An 18,719-nucleotide genomic window follows, 5' to 3' on the forward strand; every position below is an offset into this window, starting at 1 on the left:
GAGAATTTTTGTGCCCTTTATCCCCCTCACACTTCCCACCTACCCACCCTAACCCTTCCCCCATGGTCATCACCAGTCACTTCTCAATGTCTGTGAGTCTACTGATATTTTGTTCATTTTGTTTTGTTCTTAAAGTCCACAAATAACTGAAATCATATGGTATTTGTCTTTCTCCACCTGGCTTATTTCACTCAGCATAATAACCTCTAGGTCAACCCACGTTGTTGCAAATGGCAGTATTTCCTTTTTTAGGCTGAGTAATATTCCATTGTGTATATGTACCACATCTTCTTTATCCATTCATCTATTGATAGACAGTTTGGTTGCTTCCATATCTTAGCTATTATAAATAATGTGGCAATAAACATAGGGGTGCATATGTCTTTTCAAAGGAGGGATTTTGTTTCTTTCAGGTAAATTCCTAGAACTAGAATTTCTGGGTTGAATGGTATTTCTATTTTTAGTTTTTGAGGACCCTCCATACTGATTTCCACAGTGGCTGTACCAATCGACATTCCCACCAACAGTTTCTCATCCTCACCAAAGACATCCTCTTGTCTTTGGATAGTGGCCATTCTGACTGGTGTAAGGTGATACCTCATTATGGTTTTGATTTGCATTTCCCTGATTATTAGCGATGTGGAGCATCTTTTCATATGCCTGTTGGCCATCTGTATTTGACAAAGACTGTTTTAAAAGCCAGTTTAAAGCTGCCTTTGAGTTTACTTCAGTTCAGTGAATATTGGCTGAACTGAGATAGGAGGTTGAGGGTAGCTGTGGGTGGGGAGAAAGACTTAGGGAAAGTTGCTGAACCACCTTTTGCTGAGTGGAAAGTGCTTCCCTAGCTGCAGAACAGCAATTATTCTTTTAGAATACAAAGATTGGCTCTTAAATTTCAGGGCCAGAATGAATAAATGGCCAAGGGAGAAAATAACCTTTGTAGAACCTTATTCTGGTAACTTTACTTTTTATTTTTTTTAAGTCATTTTTGTAGCTATCTTGGTCGGTGTGTATTAAGTGTACTTTTGTTATCTTAAACATCAACTCCAGGCTCATGGCCTTTCCTTATATAGCTTCCCTTTCTCCCTAATTTGGCACAAGAATGCTTTTTAGTACTGAGTGTTTTCTTTTCTGCTGGTCTCTTTTCACAGCAGTACTGGCCTTTCACCTGGTTTTGTATCTTATTTTAGAAATGGCCTTGTTCTCAGATCTCATTTTAAATGATGGTTGGTCCAGGCATTGGTGGGAATAGCTTCCATGTTTGAGTAAGACAGAGAAAAGAAGAAATCAGCATAAATTAAAATAAGAGTGATTACATATGGACCTAGAAGCAAAATTATTACAAAAGATACTAGAAATTAATGCCAAGTTTCCCCCATCTCCCACTCATGTAAGAATTTGAAGACCAGATAGACTAAATGAGTTGCTAACAGTTACAAAATATTGATGAAAAGTTGTTATTCTCATTATTTACTTGAAGGCAACATATACTAGAGAATATAATTTTAACACATAAAACAGATAAGCAATTCCTAAAGAAGGAAAGTATACCAAACTAACCCTAGTTATCTTTGAGAAGGGGGTAGTGTATTAGAAATTTGTCTTTAATTTCCTGGGTTTGTCAGTGTTCACTTATGAATATAATTACTTTAGTATTAGTATTTAATATCATGGTTAAGGCTCTGACCATTTGAAATCAGATGTGGACTTGAATCTGGCCTCCACCGCTTATTTGGCTATGACTATGGCTTTTGAGAAAGCTGCTTAAACCCTCTAACTTAAATTTCTTAGCCTGAGAAATAGAAGTAACACTTCTGTTTGAGTTAACCATAAGGTTCTTACATCTAATGCCTGGCCCACAAGGGGCACTTGCTCATGGTAGCCAATATCACTGCTAGTACAGCTATCACTGCTTCTGTAATAGAACACTGGACGCTGACAGAGGGTGTCATTCATTGAGTGATTTAAACATTCCTGTGCTCAGAGACTGGATGCCAAATTAAGCAGTTTTTCAACATCCCTTCTAGTTCATTTTATCTTTCTGTTAATTCAGAGGAAGCAGCCATCAATTTTTGCTTACCCTATTAGAATAATACTTAACTCTCGAGTACCTCAGTCAAAGCCTGATTCTGACTGTAATTAAAATATAACTCCTTAGTCTTCCTCTTCTGTATTTTATGCTAGAGATCTTACCCTGCATTGCCAGGGGAAATCATTAACCATTGTTAAATATAAAATCTCTATTGCAGAGGCATCCATGGCTAATGTTCCTGTCACCATCCCCATCACTTCCAAGATTATTTTGTTCTTTTTTATGCTCTTCCAGAGCTGCCTCATCCAGTCATATTTGGGTTTGAGCTTACTACTTGGTCGGTGTGTATTTCCTCTTTTCTTTCACCACCTCTAAGTTTGTTTCTTGGGGGCTTTTGGATTTTTTTTTGGTTGAATCTGACTTCACTCTTTCTTGAAGATTTCGTTAAGCTATCCTGAAACCCCTTATGCCAGGGGTAATTTAACTTTGATGCATGGGCCTGATCTAGACCACACCCTGGTTTGTATGGCCCACAAGTTAAAGAGAAAAAAATCCATATTGCTATTCATCTTGGACCACCCTGCATGGAATTGACATGTGACAGGCAGATGCCCTTGTGACTGGAACTTGTAGTCCTTTTTAGAATCCACTGTTTTGTCTGTACATGTCTCTTTTGACAGCAATCCCATTGACCTTCCTTGTATTTCAAGGTGATAACTGCTTCCTGGAAGTCTCCCACACAGCCCTGAAGTAAATTCCATCCATGGCACGTAGTTCCTATTAATGCCCTAGAAAATCTCAAAATAGCCTTTATTGTTAGTAAACATCTGTGTATACAGTTTCTTGTGATGCAGTACCAGTGAGAGTAGCATTTTATTTATTTGGTTATACTGTTGCCAGCCTATCTAGAGACTGCAGTCATAGACTAGAAGCTTAGCTTATAATTTTTTAATTTGTTGTTTGGGACCGGCCTAGATTGTTTGACTCATTTTAGTTAGGAACTAACAGCCACAGTAACATATATCTGAGTATTTTTCTGTACATTATTTGTAACATTACTGTTTGTGAGGATGTTATGCTTTTCCAGTTTACAATTGAGGAAGCCTGTCATCATCATTTGTACACATTCATTTAACATGAGCACCTGTTTTATCTTAGGCACTGGAGATGCAAATATGAATAAAACATGGTTCCTGTTCTGGAAAATGTCATAGTTTATTGGGGGGAAAGACACTGAAATACATAATTACATTTCCAAGTGATAACATTGTATCTCATGTAACAAAGTGTTATATAAAAGAAGGAACAATAAATTTGGGGTGTATGCTAAGGTTGCAAAGAGAGAGTGATCACTGAACCAAGTTTTTAAGGATACATGGAAATTTGCCATTTGGAGAGAGAGGAACAGCGGGTGAGCATTCCACTGTAGGCAATGTCCTATGCAAAGACCCAAAGGTATGCAGGGACATGCTGTGTCAGGAGAATGGGTTTAGTCTACCTGGAGAGAAGGCTGTAGGAAGGAAAGTCAAATCAAAATTAGGAGTTTCAATTTTATCTTTTGAGCAGTGGGGAATCATTGAAGATTTTTAAATTAGGGCTGACAGAACCAGACTTGAGTTTGAAAATTCATAGTTTGGGGCTGGAAGGAAGTAAAACAGGTGGCAGACACTAGTTAAGAAGCCACTGTAGTTCTCAGAGCAAGACACAGCTTTCACTAAGACCGTATCCATGGAGACAAAGAAGAGTCTCGAGATTCTAGAATTTTCCTAGATGTAAACAATATAATTTGTGATCAGTATGATACGGGAAATCTGGGCAGTGGAGGATCTGGTTTTGGTGACGAGATGAATTAATTGAGTTGAACAGAGCAGGGGAAAATGTAAAAAGAAAAGCAGGATTGTTCATTATTTTGTTTTCTGTTTGTTTTTTTGGGATCAGGGCAACAGTTTGTATTTTGCACAAGGCAGTTTCAGTATTTTCAGGAACATTCATGTAGGCCAGTCTGGATCTCAATCTTGGGAGAGAGGTTTCCATAGAAATATTTTTGAATTCTTACTGTTTATCTTTCCTTTAAAAAGTAAGATTCTCAGAGATTAATTTACAAGGTCTCAGGAAGATGGCTGTAGAACCAAAACAAATTCCTAAGCTTCTTACCAGCTAGGCCTTAACCGAAATCGCCTTTTGAAAGAAAAAAATAAATCTCTTGATTTCCACTGTTATTGTTTTACTGTTTCATTTCCCAGAGTATCTTTACTTAAAAAAAGAAAAGAAAACAAAAAACCCACTTGTATGTTCATCTGCAGTCCATCTATTTTCTGCCCTGTGTTTACTGGCCTTAGTTTTATTTGACTGATGACAGACAAATGAAGAGTGCTCAGGGTGGTAGGTAAGGAGCCCCAAGTCCCTTACTTTGTTCTAACAAAACCTTAAAATTCAAAGATTAGATGGTACTCAGGAAATATTCATTACTTCATATATCCTTGATCTAATCTCAGTTGTTGCCCTGTATCCATATGAGGGAGACTAGATGAAAAGTGTTAAAGAATGAATGTAGAGTGTCCACTTCTCGGCAAGAATTTAAAAATAAAAATTTTTCTTTCCCTGTTTGGATTGTTGAGCTATAGTCCCTCTTGAAAACCAGAGAATAAAGTAGATAGTTCTTCAAAATCTGTACTTACCCCAATTTTGGGGCCATTCAGCATTTATTGAAATACTTGGGCAGTTGTGAAGGTCTTGGGTAGACTTTGAACAAGGCAAATCATTATTTATGATTTTTTTCCCACATGTTTAAAAAATAATAAGCGTACTCTACCACACCAAATTCTAGTTTTAACGGTTGCTGTCTCAGTTCTCTCAGTGACTTCCTGGGCTGTGGTATTTTTCCTTTACTTTGTTCTTCATTGCTGTGAAGTGTAGTTGCCTGCTGTGTAAGGCAGCTGCAATAGAGTGCACCCAGAAGTGGTTATAATTCTATATTTAGTGAGCCATAGGGTTTGTAGAGCATTTGCAAATTCCTTTGGGATAAAATGGTTTCTATAAATGTAACATTTTTAATGAAACGATTATTATCACCCCTTAGAGAAATATAGCAGCTAATATGTGTGGATTTGTGGACACAGGCACAAAACTTTTTTTTTAAAGAGTTCACTGCATATTTCAAAAACTTAAAATAAATCATGTGAATCCTATTTTTATACCCTTAATCTTGAATTGCAGAGCTTTTACTCAAGTGTTTACCTTTGGTCCAACATTCCGGGCAGAGAATTCTCAGAGCCGAAGACACCTGGCAGAGTTTTATATGGTAGAAGCAGAGATTTCTTTTATTGAGAACCTTCAAGATCTCATGCAGGTAGGTACACAGATTTTAAAATAGTTTCTAATTGTTAGACGTCTGTGACATTAAAATGCTTCCATATACACTTCACCTCAGACATCTGTGCATTACAGTGTTTATTGAATAAAGAAGATGGAGAACTACTTAATTTGATAAACATCTACTGAATGCCCTTAATGTAATAGTTTAAAGTGTAAGAGTCAGACAGATATAAGTTCATATCCCAGCACTGCCATTAACTTTGAAAACCAGAGAATAAAGTATATAGCTAGGATGTTACCTAATCTTGATGATCTTTAGCTGCTTCAAGTATAAAATGAGAATGATAGTGTCTATTTCATAAGGTTATTGTAAGGAGTAAAAAGCACCTTGTATTGGGTCTGGCATATAGCAGGATCAGTGAATAGTAGCTCTTGTATTTGCTAAGCAAATAAATAAAACATCCCTATAGTTAGAGAAGCATCTATACAGCTATTTAGAACACATCCACACGAGCCGTCAGAGCTCTGTTTGCAGGGCAAGGGATGAGGCCGGAGAGGAAGTCACGGTCAGATTATGGAAGAAAGACTTGGTGTTCAGGCTGAAGAGTTTGAACTTAATCAAAAAGATACAGGAGAAGGAGCTCTCAGCTGGAAAAGGCCATGTGCAGTTATATTTTCTAAACATCTTTTCAGCAGCAATATGAAGAATGATTTATAGGAAGATAAAAATAGGGGCAGGAGCCCATTTGGGAGGTCATGGCCATAATCCAGATAGAGCACACAAACTTTAGAGTTGGGTGGACCAGGGATTGGTTCCTAGCTCTACCACTTACTTGCTCTGTGACTGTAAACAAAGGACTTAATTTCTCTGAGCCTCAGTTTCCTCATCTATAAAGTAGGAATAATAATTCCTATTTCATAGGGTAGTTAGGGATTAAACAGATGTATATAAAGCACATAGCATATTTCACGGCACTAAGTAAGTGCCCAGAAATTAACTGTTGTTATTTTGAATTCTCTATCCAGTACTATTTTGGTTAATATCTTAGTTTGGATTTGTAATTACATTATGTTTATTTTAGCAATTTTCATCAACTCTTCCCTCTATTCATTTATATAGTTTTCTATTCTTATTCACTCAGTGAATGATCCAATACCACTTAAAACATAAACACCACATGTACCACCATATAGAATAGACTCACTATTTTATTATCCGGTCTTAGGTTGGATTTCCTAGTGAACAAACACTAAAGTAGAGATTTCTGTGCAGAGGTTTATCAGGGAATGCTTGAGAACACCACCTGTAAGGAAAGGAAGAAAGTAGCATAGGGTAGAGCGAAAAGTTGAACTGTGATGCGCTCACAGACACAGGCCTGACCCAGCTCTAGGAGGAGCTAGAATTGTTCTTCTTAGCTGTCCTGTATGAAGGTCAGTGGGTGAGCCCTTGTGTCTTTCCCATGAACCAGCATTGGACATAGTCTAGCCTTGTGAAGAGGCATATTCTTGGGTAAGAAAGCATTCTTGGCCTGGACAGTTCTAGAAGAGGGACTCAGCTGTGAACTACCAGCATTTAGTATTCCCAGCAGACGCAGCTCTTGGTACTGAAGGGGTGTTCTGGCCACACACCAGAGTATCCTATTACATATTCTTAAACACCTCCCACTGATTGCTTTAGATCAGTGTATCCAAGGGGACATTTTTGGTTGTCCCTACTAGAAAGTGGGCTGGGGAAAAGGGGAGAGTCGTTGCTACTGGCACCTAGTGGGTAAAGGCTAGGGATGCTGTTCAACACCCTGAAATGCACAGCCACCCCTCCCCCCACCAACAAAGAGTTGTTTCTCCCTTTTATGAGTTACATTCTGTGGAAATTATAATCTTTATGAAGAGCAGTCTTCATTAACTCAGAATCTTATAACAGGATTTTTTCCCCTCATGAAGTATAAGCAATTAAATATTACTATTTTAGTGCTATTGAGTAATATATTTTTAAGACATCTAAGGGTTGTGCTAACCTTTCGGTTAAGTTTCTGTTTTCTTCAAATATATTTATAGAGCATAGTCTGAAAGTCAAGGGTAGAGAAACCAGTGATTTTTTTCTTTGAATGGAAATTTACAGCTCATGAAAGACACCGATTTAACAGCCCCCGTGGTCAAAGTCTTCATTGTGCAGACAGTATATTGTGTCCCTCAGAGTGCAGGTGCACTCTCCAGTCTCCCTTTTCTTTATTCCTCCCACTATGCATCAGCTTCTTTTAGAGACTGAGGGGTATGACCCTTCGTAAATCATTCAGTTACCTAGTGATGTCTGTATCTCACTGCTAGACTAAAGGTGATCTAACCCCAAGGCAAAATATCTTTAGCCTTTAGCTCTTATTTCATCAAGTTATTCCTTACTCCTATACAAAATATATATATATGTGAAGTATACATAAAAATAAATGTTAAGTATAAAAACTTTATATGTATGTGAATAAATATATCTGGTTGTCACTTGGTTATTAAGCACTTTCCTACCTCCGATCATATTAACTTACTTCCATAGATATTCATGCCCCCAGGGTGTCCAGCCTTGGTAAGGGCACCACTGCCACACAGCAGGAAAGGAGGTACCTGCTTCTGAGGCAGCCTCTACTTAACAAGGGTATGTATCTTTTGAGCACAAAATTGGAGGTCCTAATGTGATCTCACTGACTTCAAAAACTTTATTTTTGATTCAAACTATTTTAGAAATATATTCCATTCAAATCACTTTTTTCTTCTAAGAACAAGTTTTTCCCATGAGATGTCTATGGAACCCCTGATAAAATGAATTCTTATACACTGATTTGTATTATTTTTACTTTATGCCTTCACAATGTAAAAATCCACATATTTAGATGTAGATACAGCTTACTACTTCCCTAATTTTACAGTTTACTTTCATTTACCAATGTCTGTTATAGTCCTGATTCTACAAGTGAGTATATTGAAATTTAGAGAGACATTAATCAGTTTTAGTATTCATTTGACATCCCCCTTCAATACCAGTACTGAAACTGTTAACAAAAGATTCAGACATTTTTCTGTACTTTTTAAAAAACCCTTCTGAGAAGTTACAATGCTTCATCTACTCATTCTGCAGACTGAACTAACGTGCTGTAATACATTCAAGGATTAAGAGACCTAATAGATTTATACCTACTAAAACCTGGAAAGCAGTCCGCACAAGGCCGTGAACAGGTTTTTCATATAAAAGAGCTTACTCATCAGGCAACTCTTTGTCATTTCTCTTAGGTAATGGAGGGGCTCTTCAAAACTACAACAACGACAGTCCTCTCAAATTGTCCTGAAGATGTTGAACTCTGTTACAAATTCATAGCTTCTGGCCAAAAGGTAATTAGTTTTGTAGGTAGAGTCCAACACTGCTCCTCTTTAAATGTGCTGATTACATATAGTAAATATAATTACATTTAATAGTTTTTTTCTCTTTTCTTTCCAAGGACAGATTAGAACATATGCTTAAAAACAACTTTGTAATGTAAGTACATACTATACTTTCTCTGAACTTTATTCATACTGTATCATTGTATTTATCACACTGTATTAAAGTTTTTTATTTATGTATCTGCTTATCACACTCAAGGAAAGCCCATGTTTTATTTTTATGGCTTTTGTGTCTGGTTCATAGTTGATAATCAATGTTTCATGAATAAATAAATGAGTAAATCATAGCAAGATAAATGAGCATAGTGATTATTAACTGTATAAATGTAACTCAAACAATTACTAACTTTAATAAACAAAATATTTGGCTTGAGTAAAAAACAAACTTAAAATATATGCATGCAATGTCTGCCCCTCAGTTTTCCTGCCTCAGTCTTTTTTCTTTTTCTTCTTTAATTTCACTTACTAAAATCTGTAGTATATTCTAAACTGATTTTTCACTTTTTTTAAGCCTAAAATCTGTGTTTTAAGTATAAAACATATCCTATTGTTTCATTTCCACAACAGTCCTATTCAAGTCATACTTGATATTGGAGTGGTTGTTTATTCCACCAACCATATTAACCAGATAGCCTGTTCTTTTTCAGTTTATCATAAAACAAACACGTACTTGAAATGGAAAAGAACAAAAAGCAAACCTAAAATACACAGTGCTAAAAATTTTTATAAGACAGTATTCATGGTAGGTACAGTATACTCAGTTTGATATTCAGAATAGAAATTGTTTCTGAACATAAGTTGGTATCATTCTTCACTTGCCATCTTTAGGTTCAGGAAGTTTTTGTTCTAGGAGAGTAAAGAACTCAACCTGTCCTTGAGGACAAGAATAAGAAAAACTTGGCAGACTTGACTGAGCCAAGAATTTCAGCTATCAGCCTAGACCTTCAGGCTACAGGTCAACGTTCTGAGTTGGGAGCCTGAGCAAACAGCAGGGCAGCAGACCCGGGGTCAGAAACAGAGGAAACAGTCGGGAGCCCTGTGATGAAGAACCAAAAGACAGCGAAGGACACGTGAAAGCCTGAGATTTTTTTTTTTTCACTTAAACACATATTGAATACTTACTATGTGCCACACGTCATTCTAGAATCTAATACCTGTCTTACAGCAATGAACAAAGCAGATAAAATTCTCTGCCCTCATTGAGCTTGCACTTCTGATGGATATAATAATAGCCAAGATGTAAAGTAGATAAGTAAAACATAAAGTCTGTGAGAATGAGCAATTCTAAGAGGAAAAAAGCCCAGAGAAGACACAGAAGGTAAGAAAAAAGAGTGAAGAAATAGAATTTTAGATAGTGTGGCAGGGAAGATCTCACTGAGATGATTTTTGAATAAAGATCTAAAGAAATTATGAGAACTAGCTATATGGATGTGTGGGAAAAAAATATTTCAGGAGTGGAATTCCTGGGTCAAATGGTATTTCTATTTTTAGTTTTTTGAGGAACCTCCATACTACTCTCCACAATGGTTGAACATTTACATTCCCACCAGCAGTGTAGGAGGGTCCCCCTAACTCCAAGAAGGGACTAATGGCTACCAAAGGGAGGGGTGGGAGAGGGTAGTGGGGAGGGAGGGAGAAGGGGATTGAGGGGTATTATGATTGGCACACATGGTGTGGGGGTCATGGGGAAGACAGTGTAGCACAGAGTAGACAAGTAGTGACTCTGTGGCATCTTCCTGCACTGACAGACAGTGACTTCAATGGGGCATGGGGGGGACTTGGTAATATGGGTGAATGTGGTAACCACAATGTTTTTCATGTGAAACCTTCATAAGTCTATATCAGTGATACCTTAATAAAAAGAAATATTTCAGGCAGAGAATAGCAAGTACAAATGCCCTGAGATCAGAGCAACCCTGTGTTCAAGTAATAGTAGTGAAAAAGGGAAGAGGATAACAGAAGATAAAGTAAGAAAGGAGGAAAGAAGTGGGGAAAATAATGTGGGGCCCTGTAGGTCACTGAGGAGTTTGAGTTTTTGCTTGGAGAGGTGGGTAAGCCATTGGAGGGTTCTGTGCAGAGGGCTGACAAGATCTGAATTGGATTTAACAGGATCACTTGAGAACAGGCTTTGATAGGACAAGCAGGAGAGCAGAGAACCAACTAGGGGATGATTAGAGTCTTCTGACAGGAAATGGTGGTTTGGGCATATATTAGGGTTCTTCAGAGAAACAAAGCCAATGTGATATGTATATATAAAGACTTACTTTAAGGAATTATCTCATGCAGTTGCAGAAGTTTGGCAAGTTCAGAATTCTGATGGAGTAGTCCAGCAACTAGAGACTCAGGGAAGAGTTGCAGTTTGAGTCCAAAGGCAATCTGCTGGCAAAATTCCTTCTTTCTTGGGGGAGGCTGGCCATTTGTTCTGCTAAGGCCTCCAGCTGATTGGATGCGGCCCACCCACATTATGGAGGGCAATATGCTTTAGTCAGAGTCCACTGATTTAAATGTTAATTTCAAAAAACAGCCTTTTTAGAAACATCGTGAATAATGTTTGATCAAATATCTGAGTACCATAGCCCAGCCAGGTTGACACATAAAATTAACCATCATAGCCTAGGATAGTGGCAATAGAGAGAAGTCATTCTATTCTGGATATAGTATAAAGACAGAGCAAACAGAATTTGCTGAGAATGAGAAGAGTCAAGGATGACATCAAATCTTGTCTCATACAGCTGCAAAACTGAAGTTGGCCATTACCTGAAAGTGGGAAGGCCACAACTGGCTGGGTTTGGAGGGATGGTATCAGGATCATCATCATCAGGTGTTATGTTAAGATTGAGGTGCTTCTCAGATAGTCACATGAAGATGTGAAGTTTGAGTATACAGGTCTGGAGTTTACAGGAGAGTTTGGGACATAAGCTTATTGATAAAAGTTGTAATTAAGTATAAGAAAAGAGATAATGTGAACACCGCAAGGAATCTTTGCTTGTGACCCAAAACCACGGAGGAGCTCTTAAGAGAAGTTACCCAATTCCTACATAATAAGATCCTAGGTAGGAGAAAAAAATCCACCATTTATTGAATATTTACTGTCTGCAACACAGTGATAAACTTTACATACATTAACAGTTCATTTTATCTTCATAACAAAAGATGAAATAGGCGCTCAAACTCATTTCCATCTGATTTCAAAGCTCATGCTTTCAGGCACCCTGCACTTCATTTGAAAGGGCCAGGGAATAATGGAATAGTTGTAGCTCCACCTCACGTATCACTTACCTACTGTGCTTTGGAATCCCTGTCTATAAAATATTGAGGTTGGGAAATGACCTCATGGGCTGAGCCATGTCAGTCATCACCATCACCATCATCCATTCCACCCAGCACAAATCATAGTGTGGTTTAAATTTCTGTGTACAATTATTTGTTTAGTCTCTTTCATTTCTTGTGTGTTCAAGGGCTTGTTTATTTTGCTCACTGTTACCCCACCAGCGCTCAGCACAGAGCCTCTTACAGGAACTCAGTAAATATTTATTGATAACTGAGTGAATGAATAAATGACATTTGAGTGACCATCGTGAGTGAGGATATTCTCCCTTAGCGTAGGTCCTCTCTCAGAGGTTTCCTATTAATTCATACCAATTTTCACTTGAGACAGTGAGTGTAGTGAACTGTGGTTCAGAGGACCTGGATTTAATTCTGGATGTACCACTTATTTGCCATGAATTAATTAATTAATATTTTTCAACAAATATTTATTGACTACCTTCTATGAGTTAGGCACTGTGTTAATTATTGAGGATTGAGGAGTGCAAATAGGCATGGATTGGTCCTTTTATAGAATTTAAAATCTAGAGAAAAAGATGAATAATTCACTATTTTCATGGACAATTATTTAATGACAGCTATGACCTTGATGAATAGTAAATCTTTAACCTTTCTGAACTTCAGGTGCCTCATCTATAAAGTGATAACTTGTCTGTCTTATATTGTTGAAAGGTCAAATGACCATACTGCTTAAGCAGTATAATAGTTTAGATAACTTGAAAACACTCCTGCAGAACATCTGAAAATGCTAGTTAAAATGTTAAAAGTCCTTTTAAATGCACTGTTGAGTTCACTAGAAAGTAAAAAAGTTCCAGAAGCTAGAAGTGAAGAGACAACTGAGTACCAGAAGGGCATACATAAATGACATAATGCTGAAAATTGTCAAGGCCGTGGGTGCCAGAAATGAAGGAGGCTTTGCCAGTCGTTGAAACTAAAGATTTTAACAGTCATGAGAGGACATGATAATGGACCTAAACATGAGGAGTTAGAATCAGAACACTCCATGAAATAGATACACACATGCATGTGCACACACACACACATGCACACATAAATGATACCATGTGACTTGTATTCTTTTGGATAGATTTCAGTGTATTCTTGAGTACTTCTTATAATTATTTTATGTGAAAGTATATTTTTAAAGGTCTTATGTAGTAACTGAATTTAGTCTTTATAAGCAGAAATAGAATTATCTTACATTTCCTTCATAGTATTAAGGTTTTGAAATAGTGAGTAGTTATGTTTTTATTTGCTCTTCATTTATCTGTGAATTTGAGGGGAAGAATGCTAATAATGATCTCTTTAGTTTAGAAATTTTACTCCAACAGCTTCAGAATAATTTTGTTCATTCAACAATAAACAATTTGAAATATGAAGGTAGTTTGACACTGTATCATGCAATATCATAATATCTTCCTTGTTCAGAGCACTTTGGAAAGAGTTTTTGGTAAGGAGAAGAAATATTATTCTCTGTACATGTCAAGAAAAAATTAGTAGAGAGAGTTGATGAGGTCCATTAAGGATATCCAATGTCCAGCTGTAATTTGAACTTGAAAGCTGTGTCTCATCTTAAGCTGTGGGAGGGAGTAGAGCAGAAGATCCAGAATAACAAAGATATGGAGACATGAGATAGCCATATTTTTCTTAATAATGTACCAGTAACATACCAATGGCACAAAATCCTAGTGCTTCCCGTTTTGACTGCTTTTCTGTTTCTCAGTATAATGAGTAGATCATATCAAGTAATTGATGGAATAGAGAACAATAGAATGTCTAAGCAGTGAAGAACTTTAGACAATATAGTCCAATTGCCTTATTTTACAAGTGCAAATACTTAATGTTTTAATGTTTGTGTAGCACATTACAAAAATTTGTAAAATGCTTTCATTAAGGTGAAGTGATTTACATATCTAGTAACTAGTGGAGTCAGAGGGAGAACCCAGAGCCCATTATCTTTTGTTTTGATTGAACATAATAAACTCTTAAATGGTTTATGCATTATCTTAGTAGTTAAAAGCTTAGACTCTGGAGGCAGCACATCAAGGTTTACTGCTTAATTACATAAGTGATTTTTAGTAAGTTACTGATGATCTCTAAGCTTCAGTTCTCTTCTGTAAAATGCTCATTTAAAGATTATTATTACCTATCATTTAATACTAGATTTTAATTTGAGTTGAATTTTCATCTTAGAAAAGAACCTTACTCTCAAAACGTAGCTTTGGAGGGTTTATTTGTACTAAAAGATATAGCTCTTTCCAATTAGTTATTGTAGATATGAACTTCATTTTTGCTTAGAGAATAAATTTGGGTTGGGTAAGTTATTTTTTGAGCTCAAAGTCCTTCAGAAAGTTTGTAGATTTTTGTTTTTAGTCATCCAATATACTCTTGCATAGGATATAGAGAAACTGACATTTTACTGAGGGGGATAAATTGGTATAGCCCTGTAAAAGAGGAACAATATCTTTGGCAATATCTTTCAAAATGTAAAAAACTGAAAATGCAGATACCCTTTAATCCAACAATTCTCTTTTTCCATGTGCAAAATTAGTATGTAATAATCATTTGTAATAGCATAAAATGGTACATGTGGTCATGATTTATAATAGCCTAAGGTTGGAAACAGCTGAAATATCCACCAAGAGATGACTGATTAAACTAGTTAGGATAAATCCACAAAATGGAATATTATGTAAGAGTTCAAAAAATGAAAAGCTCTTCATATACTGATATGGAAAGATCTATGAAGTACATTACTGGGTAAAAAAAAGATATAAAGAAAATGAATGTGTATGCAGCTTAACAGAGGCTTCTCCCTGCACACGGCTAACCAACCCAGACACAAAGGCTGCTCCCTGCACACGGCTGACCAGAATAGACAGCAGAGAGAGGCGCAGAGACCGGGAGGCACAAAGGGGCTTTGTTCTCATGGCAGAACACACGCCACTCACCTGCAACCCCTGCCAGTGCCATAAGCCATGTTGAGGGCCACCCTGCTCATGGCAGCTCAGGGAATTAACTGAGAGGCTGCCCCCTATGCGTGGTTGACCAGCACAGACAGAAGAGATGGGCGTGGAGACCCGGAGGCACGAAGGGGCCTTATCCTTGTGGCAGACACATGCGCTGCTGGCCAGTGACCCCCACCAGTGCCCTAGGCGATCCCGAGGGACATTCCGCCCATGGCAGCCTAGGGGATTAACCCAGAGGCTTCCCCTTGTGTGTGGATGACTGGCACAGACAGTGGAGACAGGCAAGGTGACCATCAATCAGGAAGGCACTTTGTCTCCCAGGTGACACATGCGCCACTCGCCAGTGACCACTTGCTGGAAACCACTCCCATCACCATGAAAAGGGAGAAGAAACTTTTGCAATCCAAAATCCCTAAAACACCAGAAAGAGGGCTTGATGAGACTGAAATCACCAACTTCCTGAAAAATAATTCAGAATAAAAGTCATAAGCATGCTGATAGAGCTACAGAGAAATAAAGAACTCAGACAAATTCAGGAGGGAGATAACAGAAATGAAACAAACAGTGGAAGGATTTAAGAGCAGACTGGTGGAAGAGACTGTTAGTGGAATAGAAGTCAGAGAACAGGAATACAGAGAAACTGAGACAGAGAATGAAAGGATCTCTAGGAATGAAAGAGTATTCAGAGAACTGTGTGATCAATGCAAACAGAACAATATTCTCATTATAGGGATACCAGAAAAGAAGAGAGAGAAAAAGGCATAGAAAATGTCTTTGAAGAAATAATCGCTGAAAACTTCTCCAAACTGGGAAATGAAATAGTCTCTCAGGCCATTGCTATCCACAGATCTCTGAACACAAGGGGCCCAAGGAGGACAACCCAAGACATATAATAATGAAAATGGCAAAGATCAAAGACAAGGATAAAGTATTAAAAGCAGCCAGACAGAGAAAAAGTTCACCTACAAAAGAAAATACATCAGGCTATCATCAGACTTCTCAGCAGAAACCTTACAGGCCAAAAGGGAATGGCATGATATGTTCAATTCAGTGAAACAGAAGGGCCTTGAACCAAGAATACTGTAGCCAGCAAGATTATCATTTAAATATGAAGGGAGGGATTAAATAATTCTCAGATAAACAAAAGTTAAGGGGATTTACCTCCCACAAACCACCTCTACAGTATATTTTAAAGGGACAGCTCTAGATGGAAGTATGCCTAAGGCTAAATAGCTAATACCAGAGAAAATAAAACCACAGCAAAGGAAGTAGACCAACTAAATGCAAAGTAAAATCAGCTATCCAGTCAGTCAAGGGAAACACAAAGAGTGCTGAATAAAACACCTAATATAAAAAGAGTAGAGGAGGAAGAAAAAGAAGGGAGAGAAATAAGGAATCATCAGACTGTGTTTATAATAGCATAAATGAGGGAGTTAAGTTAGAGAGGTAGATAGTAAAGAAGCTTCCCTTGAACCTCCTTTGGTAACCACGAATCCAAGGCCTGCAATGGCAATAAGTACATGTCTATCGATAATCACCCTAAATGTAAATGGACTGAATGCACCAATCAAAAGACACAGAGTTACAGAATGGATAAAAAAGCAAGACCCATCTATTTGCTGCCTACAAGAGACTCATTTCAAACCCAAAGACTTACACAGACTGAAAGTGAAGACATAAAAGTGAAGGGACAGAAAAAGATATTTCATGCAAACAATAGGGAGTAAAAAGCAGGAGTTGCAATACTTGTATCAGATAAAATAGACCTTCAAAATGAAGAAAGTAACAAGAGACAAAGAAGGAGATTATGTAATGATAAAGGGGTAAATCCAGAAACGCTTCAGGTATAGGAGATTAAAGATGGTGGCATGAGAGGTGAGACAGAGGCTTCCTCTTAAAACTGTATATAATACAAAAATATAATTAATACAACTAATCCTGAAAGAGCAAGAGGAAAGAGGACTGCACCAGACTGCATGCACCTAGAGAAAAGAGCAGACCTCACAGAACAGGGTAGCATACCAAAGCTGTGGCCTGGCGGGACCCAAGCTCCTCCCCCACCCCAGCTCACTGGCAGGAGGAAGAGAAATGGAGCGAGGAGGGAGTGGAGTTCTGGGACTGCTGAATACCTAGCTCCGGAGATCTGCTCTGGGAGCACAAACCTACATTTCATGGTGCTTGCATGGTACTCTTGTGATTAGGGGATTGGAAAGCTAAGACAGACAGGATTCCTGGAGAGACTGAGATTCCAGCTGCTGGTGGAAAGCATGGATCCATATCTGGCTGCTCTGGGAAAAAGAAAGGTGGGCAGTCTGAGAGACTTTCTAACAAGGAAGCCCTTAGCAAGAGGGCTGCTAAAGGGGCAAGGATTGCACAGAGCTTACTGCTCAGGAGAACGGACAGGTAGACAGAATTGTCTGGGTGCACTCTGCCCAGCAGGTTTGGAGTTTTCATGATCTTCAGGTGCTCCAGTTCCCTGGCTGGCTACACAGCTCCAAGGACCCCCTCTGTGATAGGCAGCCTACTGCGCCTTTCTCCCAGCCAGCCCCACCTGGCTCGCAAACCGGCAAACCCTATCCTGGCGTTAGGCCAGCCAGAGGGAAGATCTGTCTACAGCAACTACAAATAAAGCATCGAGGCTTATACTATACCTCTGAGTTCAGCCCACTGGCTCAGGCAGTGGAGATGGGCACATCAGCCGGGAGGCGGGGAACAGCTCTTTCCTACCCCAAGTACAGCTCCCCTGCGACCCCCGACATTGCTTCAGGGGCTGAGCAGCTCCAGAGAGTACAGCTTCTGGACACTAGAGGGTGCCATATATAAATATGAAATGTCAAAGGAACCTGGTTCAAAGTGAAATTACGAATACAACTCCTGAGAAAGATTTAAATGACATCAATCTCATGATTCTTCCTGAAAGGGAGTTCAAAATAAAAATCATTAACATGATTATGGAGGTACGGAAAGATATTCAAGAACTCAGGAATGAATTCCGGTCAGAGATCCAATCGTTGAAGAGCACAATAGAGGGTATTTAAAGCAGATACAGTGGAGGAGACAATAAATGAAATAGAAACTAGAGAAGAGGAATACAAAGAAGCTGAGGCACAGAGAGAAAAAAGGATCTCTAAGAATGAAAGAATATTGCGAGAACTGTGTGACCAATCCAAATGGAACAATATTCACATTATAGGGGTACCAGAAGAAGAAGAGAGAGAAAAAGGGATAGAAAGTATCTTTGAGGAGGTAATTGCTGAAAACTACCCCAATCTGAGGAAGGAGATAATCTCTCAGGCCATGGAGATCTTTCTGAAAACTTCCCCAATCTGGGGAAGGAGATAGTTTCTCAGTCCATGGAGATGCACAGATCATCATTTAAATTCATGATTATCATTTAAATTTGAAGGACAGAGTAAACAATTTCCAGATAAGCAAAAGCTGAGAGAATTTACCTCCCACAAACCATCTTTACAGTGTATTTTGGAGGGACTGCTATAGATAGAAGTGTTCCTAAGGTTTAATAGCTGTCACCAGAGGTAATACAACCACAGTAAAGAAAGTAGAACTACAAATGCAAAATTAAATTAACTATCCCCAAAGTCAATCAATGGATAGACAAAGAGTACAAAATATAATAACTAATATATAAA

General features: G+C 38.1%; 1 protein-coding gene across 12 annotated transcripts in view; it reads left to right on the forward strand.

Annotated features, from left to right (window-relative positions):
• NARS2 (asparaginyl-tRNA synthetase 2, mitochondrial) overlaps positions 1 to 18,719 on the forward strand; it is a 193,663-nt gene that overhangs the window by 92,532 nt on the left and 82,412 nt on the right. For all 12 annotated transcript variants that reach the window (XR_012122532.1, XR_012122530.1, XR_012122531.1 and 9 more), the window contains 3 exons: positions 5,249 to 5,381; positions 8,624 to 8,722; positions 8,830 to 8,867. Coding sequence is in view for 5 of the 12 variants with exons in the window: in XM_017650483.3 (XP_017505972.3) it covers positions 5,249 to 5,381; positions 8,624 to 8,722; positions 8,830 to 8,867 (270 nt within the window). In the remaining 7 variants the exon portion in view is untranslated. The remainder of the gene's footprint in view (positions 1 to 5,248; positions 5,382 to 8,623; positions 8,723 to 8,829; positions 8,868 to 18,719) is intronic.

The sequence above is a fragment of the Manis javanica genome, chromosome 11 (assembly GCF_040802235.1).
Source record: "Manis javanica isolate MJ-LG chromosome 11, MJ_LKY, whole genome shotgun sequence".
NCBI lineage: Eukaryota > Metazoa > Chordata > Mammalia > Pholidota > Manidae > Manis > Manis javanica.